Below are 11,757 nucleotides of genomic sequence, written 5' to 3'. Positions count from 1 at the left end.
TCAGTTCATGTATTGGTTAGTCACCAGCACAGCTGGGCTTTTTTTGAATTCTGAAATACTAGTATCTCCATGTTTACTAATGTGCTTCATATAAATCTGCAGATGATTAAATGACTTTTTTTTTCTTTTTTTTTTTAAGTAAAGAGACAAAGCTATTGTTTGGACATGGTGTGTATGCACATATAAATATTATATACACACATGCACACATACAAGATGGAAAGGAGTTAGCGCTGTGAGGACAAGGTTAGCTTTCAGAGCTGATGATGAAAACCAACAGACATAGATTATTATACATTGGAGGGATGACTTTTCTAACAAGGGCAGAAATCAGGAGTAATTCCTTTAAGTCAACAAGGTTATACCACCTTCAGCTTGGTGTAAGTGAAAGATTAGGAGCCCCTACAACTTTTGGTGGCCTTGTTTTGCGACAAAGTGTATCCTTCAGATCTGAGTAATGCACTCTCCCTCGTGATGGAGTGCTTTGGTGAAAAATGCAGGGGGGTTATAAGAACAGCCCTTTACCTGAAGTTGTACATATTTGCAGACAGTGAAAACCCTGGTCAGATCCCCAAAAATTGCTTTCAATATATCAACATCTTTATGCAGGAATTAATTAGAATCTTTCTGACTAGATGAGCCCCTAAAGAAATATCCCATGAAAACCCACCTAAATATGACCTTGTACAATTTTACAGAGCACAGCCTCCAAATAGCTGGTAAAGACACCCAGATGGTGTTTGGCCTATGTATTTTAGTCAGATGGTTGATTTTCCCCTTGGTAGGTTTGTAATGCTCAAGAAAACATTTTGCCCATCTATCTGCATTTGAGTAGAATACAAACTGACTAATAGATAAATAATCCGTGTGAAAGTAAATAGCTTTAAAGTAAACTGCCTTCACATTCCATTGATCAGCTCAGTCAGCAAACTTTTCTGTGTTGTCGCTAATGTTCTAAATATTTTGGAGAGAAACATGCCAGAAGTATAGAGTATTTCCATTTCTGTCTCACATAAGGTCATTATGAACTCCTCCTTGAATTGATATTGATCCTTCAGCTTGCAGAAATATTCCTCCAATTTATTTTACTTTTGTTGCCGTAGGAATTGTTACTGAAGGTGCAAGGAAGAAAACGAGCTGATGCGGAATGGGATCTACACACAAAAATATGACCTAAAGCATCTGCAGTGGCAGGCTGACACAGCAAATGCTCTTTAACCATTTCAGGTTCCTTAATATCCAGGGCTGTGCCAGTAGCTGGGAATTCCCAGGCAACATCCAGGCAACTGTGGCAGCAACCCCCAGCTTTGCCCAGTTGTAAAAGACAGCAAACGGCTTTCCACCATGGAAAGGTCAGAGGCCAGCAAATACTTCATCCTGAAGACACCATCAGCACGTATTTTGTCTCTCGTCTCAAAAACAATCCTAACCTGTGGTACCCACTCAAGTTCAGGATTGTGCTTCAGCCCTTCCTGGACACTCCTTGACAAGAAGGCTGCTGAGAGGGGTGAAGGACCAGCAGCATGCCAAAACCTGCTCACTAGGGAGAAAATGGGCTGAATGAAGTAGGAAGGAGGAAAGCAGTAAGAAGGACAAGACATAGCAAGGGATTCAGCCAGCTCAGTTCTCAGGAGTGGCCAGAAATGACTTGGAGAAGGGCTGAGGCACCTCCTGTTAACACTACCTGGCCAAGCTCTCACCAAATTCAACAGGCACCCTCCCAAAGCAATGCCAAGGACAGCTGCTGGCAAGGAAAGATTTGGGTAACAATCTGGTTCTGTTTTCCTCTTCTTAAGCTGCTATGACAGGGGTGAAGTTCTCTGCTTCTGCTGCCCCAGAACTGAATCAAGCCCTGGAGGGAACAATCACGAGCATGTGTGGAACCTGCATTTTCACATCATCTCAGTTTCTGCCTGCTTCTAACTTTGGTTAACTTTGAAAAAATCCATTTCTCAGAGTGACTTTTTAAAGAGAATGATTTAAAGCTGGAAGCCAAAGGAACCATCTACAATTTTGTTTGGTTTTGGTTTTGCTACTGGACAAAAAAAGGGGGAAAAAACCACTCTAGTGGGTAGTTTTCATTTTACCAGCTGCAAAAAAAACCCCACCTGTTTGGAGTACGGTTAGGAGAAACAGTTAACAAGTTCGTTTATCAAAACTTGCTTGAGCCTTTCAAATGAGCACAGCTCAATGGCAGATATGAAAGGCAATGTCTAAGACAGAAATTGGGTCAGCGATCTGCAATAGCATACTTGCCAGTGTGATCAGCATGAACCTACAGCTAATGGGGACATCAGGGTCTCCCAAATATGAGGATGGTGGAATGACCAGGGTGAAGAAGCAGCCTTGGAGGTTTGGGAAGGCAGAAGGGCTGGGTCATAACAAGGACCATAGACTGCAATTGCTGTTGAAAAAAAGAAAAAAAAAGAGAGATAAAAAAAAGAAGAAAAGCAGGTGATGTACTTAAGTCTTACTTTCTATATCCTTAATGAAAGGCACTGTCTTTAAAATGGTACTTTTATGCCTAAAACATAAAGTTTTAGATAGACAAAATGTTTGCCAGGAATCCATCTTAAATTAGATTTTGGTTTATTTGCTCTGTTTTTAGCACGTTCTATCTAAATATATATATATATATATATCTCAAAAGAAAAATAAAGGAAAGTAATAATCAAGACTCATAAATTTCCAGCAATATCACAAAATCCCTCATTAGCTTTCTGAATGCTAAATGTCTCCATTGATTTAACAAAACGGACAAGGTCTGTACAATTTTTGAGAAGACAAACATGACCTAGTAACAGATTGGTATCTCTCTTCTTGGGGCTTTTCAGTGCATTTATTTAATGTTTTTGAATGTACATTAATTAACAGACACATCAAATGCCAGTGCTTTGCAACAGTTTTGTTACTGTCTCTTTAAAGTAAACAAACAAAAAATACATTCAAAAAAGCAAGGCTGTTTTGTTCATGTGATGGCAGAGGCTTTGGGCAGCTGCAACATGCACTGCTCCTGCTCAGAGACATTACCCAACATCAGTCAGCTGTCACCGAAAGAGTTGCACGGAAAGCATTAAAGGATAAAAAGAAAGGGGGTGGGGTGGGGTGGAGGAGAACTGAGCAAAATGCCATACATGCCAGCTAGTCTTTCCAGAAGGAAGACACCAGAATGTGTATATTTGGGGGTGGAAAGGAGGGGGGGAGGGTAAAGAGCACTAACATAGAGGAAAACTTGACTTCAGGGGAAAAAACAGCAGCTCTCTGAAACTTGTTTAGCAGGTTCACATTCCTAATGTAATCTGACTTTTGTGTTGGTGTTTTTTGCCCTATTCCTTACTTTGCTTTCCAAGAGAAATGTAACAAAACTGAGGTAGAAATAATGGTGGGCACACTCCAGCCTGGAAGATTTCTAATGGATGCTAAATGAAGATTGCATTAAGGACAATGGAGTCGTACGTACACAACAAAAACTCAACTTTACAGTTTGGGAAGGGAAATAAATGTACTTTGAGGGTTCAGTTTTGCTTTGTTATTTGTACTGTTTGTTTGGTCACAGTCCACTGCGTTGCTATAAACAGCTCTGCAACCCATAGCTCTGCCCGTGACCTACACTGATCCCACTCCCTACAGCTTCACCAAAATAACCTCAAAACTACAACTAAAGCTGTGCAACAAAGGCCAGCAGTCACAGCTTCAGGTAATTTGCCTCTCGGAGTCCTACCAAATCTTACGTTTGACTGTTTCGGATGCTAACGTAAACCGATTAAGTGGGTCTTTTTTCATCTATGCACCTTCTAAAGACTGTATCACGTAATTATCAAGGAGCAATACGCTGAAAACTCTTACAGTTTACCAACAAGAAAAATAGTTCTGCTCTGGTTTGATCTGACAAATTGGCAAAAGAACCATTTCTGAACACTGGGAAATCCTTCTGTTTCTATTTTTAAAAACTGTAACTCTTCAGTCATATCACACTTTAGTTTTTTCCTGGATACATTCAAAGTAATTTTCCTTGCCATTTTCCAATTGTTGAGGTAAACATACATATTTAATATAAAGTAACATTGAAGCCTAGCCTATAACTCTCAGCAGTACATAGTGCTTTCAACACATTCCTTTGAGGTACTGTACAAATCACAATCACTTTCCTGAGTTTTTGCAGACAGAACATTAAAAGAAATGAACTGCAGAAATTAAGGTCCAGATTACCATTACCCTGTTTTACCTGTTCTTAGTTTAACACCGCAGAACAGACAGGATTGAGGAATACTGTTGCTCTTAGAATAGCAAAAATCTGGTTCTCTGTCGCAACACAACCGTTCATCTCTTTAGTCCAATAATGTTTGAAGTTAAAGCTCTTTATATTAGCACATGCCACCAATGTAATTGTGAGGCAAACAAAAAATAAAGCACCACTTCAGGCACTTGACAGCAACTAAATCTCAAGAACAGCAGAATGGAATCAACACACAGGGTTCATGTCCTTCTGAAATCAACCCACTTGCACCTTGCTCCTTGGTGAGTATTGTCTAGCTTGAACAGAACTGAGCATCAACACGCGCTTTCTGTCATGTGTGGCTTTTTCAGATCAGCAGCTCTTGTTTGATGCACTTTTCCTTCAAGTATACCCTGGCTCTTTAGAGGCAAGGTAAATTGTAGTCTTCCCAGTACCCTTTGCAATTTTAACACTACTGAAAAGGGTTCTCTACCCTATGTAGCAGGTTCTGTGTGTGCCAACATTCATTACTTTTTTTTTTTTTTTAAGTAGTATCACTGACTGCAACCAAACATTTTGTTCCATTCAACATATGTATCAAGCTCTTTTTGAGATATGCTAGGCTGTATCTTGCAGAAAGCATTTTCAAAGTCTTGATATGTAACTGGCCTCAACTGGCTGGGCATAATGGCTGAAAGGTCTGTGGCTGGCATGGCATGGAGTGGGCCCACCACGGCTTCCTGACACAAGTGAGCCACATCTAGTCCAGAAAAGCCTTCTGTGCGCTGGACAAGCAGTGCAACCTCCTTGTCATTGAGACAGTAATTGTGCTGTGAGAGCAGTTGTACTATTATCTGGTGTCTCGCTGTGCTGTCAGGAAGTGGGATTAAAAGTCGTTTCATGAAGTACCTTCGAAGAGATTCATCAATTTCTTCCGGTTTACTCGTGGCGCAAATTACAACTATTTGGTCCTCAGCAGAAGTCAGTACAGTGTCCAGCTGCATAAGGAACTCTGTTCTCATCCGACTTACTGGACTGTGTTCTTCACTCACTTGAGAGGAAAGGAGCATATCAATGTCACTAACAAAAATCACTGAGGGTTGGCGACACCTTGCCACGAGGAAGGAGGCATGGACAATTTTTTCTCCTTCCCCTAACCACTTCGTGACAAGGCCAGAGCCGGTGATTTTGAAAAACGTGGCCCCCAGCTGACTAGCTATACACCTGCCCATTAATGTTTTGCCTGTTCCCCGAGGTCCAAATAAAAGGATGCTCCGAGGTAGAGCAGTCAGTCCATTGAATGCATCTGACCTCAATACTGGCCATAAAACCTCCTCCTTAATGACGGCCTTTACTAGATCTAGGCCAGCGATGTCACTCCAGTCCACAGGAGGTCCTTGGTTGATAATCTCGTTGGTAACAAGGTCAATGAGGTGTGTGTCAGTATTCTTCAGTTGCTCGTCCACAGAGTGGTTGGATGAGGTAGCTGCACGAAGTCCCGGGCCTTGCATTGGGTGAGGGAGGAGCTGCCTGTGCTCGTCACCGTGCTCATTCATTACTGGGGAGGTATACTTCCCAAACGAGTCACTCGATCTCGAACCCAGCGAGTTTTTAGCAGTACTATAGGATGGGGGTGTTAGAGCCCTACTGGACTGGCTGCTGAATTTCCTTTGCTGTTCAGAGGACATTAGCTGCTTTGTTGGCTTAAATGCTAAGGATGATGTTTCAGCACTTCTGTCAAAACCATTCCCCCTGTTTGCATTTGAAATGCTGTTGTCGGGCATTCGATACATGGGACTCTGTGTAGATCTCTGTTGGCCATAGCTGTAATTTCCATAACTGGAGTCCATTTCTCCTTGCCCTGCCATGTAGAAAGCTTTCCTTTTGAGAGAGCTGGCTGAACTGTTGGTCAGGGCAGACGGCGCGATGGGTGTCAGACCATGGCCCTGGTAGGAGTAGCTGGGGACAGTGGTCGGGGGCAGAGGGGTTGGGGCAGGGATTCCCGACGGCAGGTATGCCGAGGGTGGTGGGGCACCCCCCGGGCTGTAGCCAGGGCCAACAGCGCTCTGAGGAGGGTAACTGGCGGAAGGGTAGCTGTAACTGGAGAGGTTCGAGGTCCCGTTGTAGCCGGGGACAAGGGCTGGTGGTGGCGGTGGTGGTGGCGGCTGTAAGAGTCCCGAGCTATGCAGGGGGGATGGGTGAGGGGATGGAAGTGCAGGTGCTGGCTGGCTGCTGTAACTGGTATGCAAATATGAGCCATTGTATCCTGCGGCGTATTCCTGAGATGGGAGCCCTGAATGAAGACTGGGAACGGTGTGACTTCCACAGGTGCTGCTGGAGTAGCTGGGTTCAGCCAGGTTACTGGCCACCCCAGGAGAGCTCCCAATACTGGCCGAGACATCTGCGGGAGGGAGGGCTGCGCTTACCCCAGCTTTGCTGGCGGTGATGACGTCTGGGACACAGTTCATGGGATACACGCTCTCCGAGTTCAGCGACGGCTGCCAGGGCTCGCTTTCATTCTTCCGACCGTTCACCAGCCCCGAGGGAGCTTCGGAGTAGTTGCTGAGAATGGGCCGCTCGGCTGGGCCTTCCAAAATACCAGAGTATTTTTCTGCGTACTTTTTCAGAAGATTGGAGGCGGTCAGAGCTGAGATGTCATCGTTGGCCCAGGCGTACTGGTAGGTGCGCTGCAGGTGCCCCCGGTAGGCTTCCACCTTGTGGGCAGGGGACCGGGTGGTTGAAGTGATATCGAAGTGCTGTTCTGGCCACTGGGCATGCTCTGGCGTCCACTGCATCTTCAAGCCTAGGGTGGCAGGAAAAAACAAAGTTAACAGTGAGCTCAGCCTTTTCCCAATGCTTTTAAATGAGATCTGAAATGTACTGTCTGTGAATTTCTTCAGCTCTCTGAAATACTGTACTTAACACCACAAATCCTTAAGTAAAGAAAATGCAATGCCCTCACGAAGCAAAACAAACTGCTTGGCTTATTGTAGGCACATACACAGGGAGCCACGTTTGTTGCCGATTCAGTGGGGGGTTATTTGTAGGTTAAAAAAAAAAAAATGGGTAATACCAGATTTCTCAAAGCAATTAAATAAGACTTACTACATTTTAAAAGCTCTGAGTGCGGATTTATTGTTAGCATACAAGGCATCCAACTGCTCTTTCCTCTCTCATCACTGTTTCAGTTTTATATTTTAACCAGTACAAAAATCTGAGACACAGCTGACAGATCACATCTAGGATACCTCTCTTATTTGGTACTGAACACCTAGTTAGCACAGTATAATGCACCCTGCGCAGAACAATATGACACAGACATAGCAGGTCATTCCATAATCCAACTCTCATCTAAAGTGGTCCACGACAGTTTCAAATCTGCTTCGTGGAGTGCAGCAAAGCAATCTCCCAGGCAGCGCTCCGTCGCTTTCATCACACAAAGCCTACAACTCGGTATGAATTACAACTGGCTCCTTTCTGCCTCTCAGTTCTGTTGTTGAGGCTCTGGAAAAAAAAACAAGCATGACTTGTCTGTCCGTCTCCTTGCTTGCTCTCCCCCTCCCCAGCCTCCAGGGTACAAAGAAAGAGGGGGAGAAAAAAAAATAAAAAAAAAAGGGATGAAGAAAAGGAAAAATAAATGAAGCCAAGTCCCTAAAAGTTCTGTGACTTCCATAGCTGGCTATAAACCCCACCACCATCAATTAAAAAAAAGAAAAAAAGAAAAGAAAAGGCAAACGCTATTTTAAAGCAATTAATCTTGTAAATAATGTGATGTGAATTATCCCCCCTCCTCATAATCCACTGCGAGCCGTAAAAGCAATTTACAAGCATTAAGATAGCCCCCTTCAACTCATACCTATGCATGGTAGACACATTGCTGATTTTTGTACAGCTGTATCAAATAGACCTCCTTAATCTCTCTCGTATTACCAAAAGTGATTTTTGCAAACAGTCTTGTGCCCTCTGGCACAGATTCCCTGATAAGGAGGAGGCCTAGTCGAAATGAAGCATCTGTGGCACTAGCTCCCCTCTGAATTACTGCAGTCTATTTTGACAGCTTCTACCCCCTCCTGTTTTTCTCCCCAACCCCTTTAGCTCTTCATTGCCTGACTATGGCATCTGACATGGCCAGCTTAGCCTCGCTGAGCTAAACCTAACACAGCACACAGTTTGGTAACAGAATGGCATGTTTATTCCCTTCTGACTCCCTCTTCCTTGTTTGCAAAACCACTGCACCAGACACTGGAAGTTAATTAGCAGGATGATGCTGTGCTAATTGTGTTAATTTACAAGGTTTTAGTCAAAGAGAATCATGCCAGGGCTGGCACTGCTGTCATGCTTCCGACTTAATGATTAAGAAATACTGAAAACAAGGTGGGAAGGATTGCAGTAATTACACAATAAATGAATAAAGCAACAGATTCATTTGCAATTATATTTTATTGCAGTTGCACTCATTTGCATTTGGATTCTTCATTTTCATTTTTGGAATTCACGTATTTGCAAATCAGCAAATAATTTGAATTCAACCTGAAAACTGCAAAGTACCTCTAATTGAGGCTTATATTTTATATAGTACAAGTACTGCAAATCTCAGTCCACGTGAGCATGCCATTGATTACTTGTAGATTTTTTTTTTCCTGAGCCTTCTCTTTCTCTCTCATTTTTCAAACACTTTGACAACTTGAGAAAAATGTCTGTTAACAATCATACAGTTATCCTATAAAAGTTAATTCAGAGAAGCGCTTTTGACAAATGCAGCTTTGAAACTGAGTTTTTGGCAGATTTATTTCTTTCATTTAGTGTTAATATAATCTTTTTTGTTAATTGTTTCTGATGTTTCAACCACTATCTTGCAGAGGGGGTAAATATATAATGAAATTGGGTGAAATTCTAGAAATCATGCTCACATGAAAAATATGCAATTTTAATGAGGAACTATCAGAAGCTTTTCAGAAATCATACTTTGTTAAATTCAGCCAGAAATATGAAGACCAAACCACCAAGGGCCAATTGCAAGCAATCAGTATCTAAAAATCTTCCAGTGCCATGAAATTTACTTCAAGCCTTTTGAAAGGAAAGAATATTCATGTCCCTGTAATGTAAACTACCTAACAGACATACAAGTTCATTACTCATATTAGAGAAAAAAAAAAAAATATGAAAAAGACACACAAACAAACAAACAAAACCTATCTGTGTTCTGCGATATTGGGCTTATAAGGTTACCAAAACACTGAAAGCTTCTGTTACAGAGATGCAGAAGAACTTGAGGAGACTGGTGTTTCAGTAGATACTAACGAAGGGATGCCATGAGAAAGACCCTTCACAAAGAATGAGCAAAAGCAGCAGTGAAACTTTTGAAAAAGGTAAAATAAGCATCGAGGGAGAAGAGAATCTAGCTGGGCTGGTACTTGTACTGTAGTTAATGAATATGCTTTTGGCATATTGTCTTCAACAGCTTGTAAATGGAAAACTAGTCAATTTAAAGAGAAAAAAGAATGCACCAGGTCAGAGCACAGAATATATTGTACACTACCCCCACCTTGCAAGCTTTTCAAAATACCTTTCGCCAATACTTTAAAAATTTCATCAACTGTTTTGTTGGGTTTGTTTGGGGTTTTTTTTAGAATGGATCATGTGCTTTTAAAATACAATAATTCTAGTTCTAGTCACAGTGGCAAGATGTATTTGGATGGTGTAAACATTCAATTATTTGAATTGTATTTATCTAGATTAATTTATTTTACTTATTTTGAGGCTGCAAAAGAATGGCAGAAAATCTGAATTATCTGTTATAAGAGGAGGGGGGAAATCACATCATCAGCATTCTTTATTTGGAATAATTACTAGATAGACCAGTAGTTTCACATTGTCATGCTATCTTTGGATATGCTCACTGCACAATAATTGAAAGTTTATTTATTGATGCATATTAAATACCAATGCATTTAACAAAGGCTGTAAAGGCAGGATTAGGCTTTGATTAGATAAGCTTAAGAGAACAGGACTGTTCTCATCCTGTGAAACATGAGCATTTATTCCAGCACATTGCAATCATTAGTGTTATTTGGAAGCATAGGTTAATAGTTAACCATAAGCATATTTTTTGCATTAGTAAGCAGTGAAGAAATCTGTATTTACATAGTGGAATGGCCTGGACTGGGGGGCAAAGAGCCGTTTCCTCAATTTCATATTAATCGAAAAAGCAGCAAACTTTTGCTAGGTTTGACTCCATTTGTTAATAGTTCAATAATTGTTTGACAAAAGTCAAATGTTTGATTTGGGAGTAAAGAAAGAAGTTGTAGTTTCTTTTAATTATGTAAACACTCCCCTTTCCCAGTGGCTTAAAATTCGCAGCCACTTCCTCTCCATATTTTGAATTGTGTTTTATTAGTTGCTTTTCACTTGAGCTGATACACCTTCCTGCACTTCTTTTGTTAGGAATGTAAATGCTGATATAAAGATCTAAAATTAGGTAAATAAGGGCATATTTAGAGGTTGAATATTTTTTTAAGCATAATTTAAACTCTGACATAAACCATGGTCCTGCAGATAGTGTATTTGCTTAATAACTTACTGAAAATCCAGGATGAATGCATTTCAAGAAAAATCTTTGCTAACTTAGGAATCCTCTGAGCTATCGACATTTTTGAACTGTGTAAACTGTGCTGGTATGGGCTGTAAGAGGCAAAAAGATTCTGTTCTTTAAGTACAGGTATGTACTTATCAGAGAATTGCTTTTAAGATAAATTTAATACATTATATAGAGAGGCAGTGTAGGCTTTTTTAGCAATATCTCTTCTTCCTTGTCCTGACAGCCCTGCTATACATCCCTCCTCCATAATTCTTCCAGTTGGATCTATTTGAATTACATTTAAAGTAATTATAGTCAACAATTTCATTATTCAATTACTTTGAACTAAGTGTTTGACCATTTTTTTCCCCTTCTAATTTTGTGCACTTAGCCTGAAAGTGTAAATCTAATGCATAATACTTCATCAGTTTTCACATACAATAATTCCATATGGCAGAAATCCACTTACATATTCAGATTTATGAATTATGATAAACAAAACCAAAAAAAAGAAAGAATGCCTGAGTTCGGAAAAAAACCTCATTTTTATCTGAATGCAAAAAGGAACAATGTCCTACGCATTCTGGATGTCCAGCAGGGCCTGATCCTGCTGGAAACTCACATGAGTTTGCACATACAAAGAACCTTCCTCTGCTGGTGCTCTCAGTATCAGGTCAAACTACTCAGCCCCTCACAGGATTATAGCTGTTACTGAAGATAAATAACCAGCCTTTCCTTTCAATTTAAATAGAAGGGTTTCTGTTGAAAACACGCATGGAAAAAGTCCAGAAATATTGGCTAGGACAACAGTGGGTAAAAACACGACAAAGGATTTATGGTGTCCCGCTGATGAGTCCAAATGACAATCACCTTCCAAGTAACAAACATGATTAGTAGCGATCTGCTTTAGACAAAGGACACTGGCACTTTAGTAAACCTCTCATCTATTCACGTCTTTAATAAA

At 41.0% G+C, this 11,757-nt stretch overlaps 1 protein-coding gene across 6 annotated transcripts in view; it reads right to left on the bottom strand.

The window, feature by feature from the left end:
* Positions 1 to 11,757, bottom strand: part of FIGN (fidgetin, microtubule severing factor) — a 106,583-nt gene that overhangs the window by 2,679 nt on the left and 92,147 nt on the right. For 5 of the 6 annotated variants that reach the window (XM_056349813.1, XM_056349811.1, XM_056349815.1 and 2 more), the window contains one exon: positions 1 to 7,019. This exon is cut by the window's left edge and continues 2,679 nt beyond it. In XM_056349813.1, coding sequence (XP_056205788.1) covers positions 4,771 to 7,011 — 2,241 coding nt within the window. In that variant the 5' untranslated portion in view covers positions 7,012 to 7,019 and the 3' untranslated portion in view covers positions 1 to 4,770. The remainder of the gene's footprint in view (positions 7,020 to 11,757) is intronic. The other variant, XM_056349817.1, reaches the window with a different exon arrangement.

The sequence above is a fragment of the Falco biarmicus genome, chromosome 8 (genome assembly GCF_023638135.1).
Source record: "Falco biarmicus isolate bFalBia1 chromosome 8, bFalBia1.pri, whole genome shotgun sequence".
Lineage (NCBI taxonomy): Eukaryota > Metazoa > Chordata > Aves > Falconiformes > Falconidae > Falco > Falco biarmicus.
Note: the sequence above shows the minus strand (reverse complement) of the source record. Positions and strands in the feature narration are given on the sequence as shown.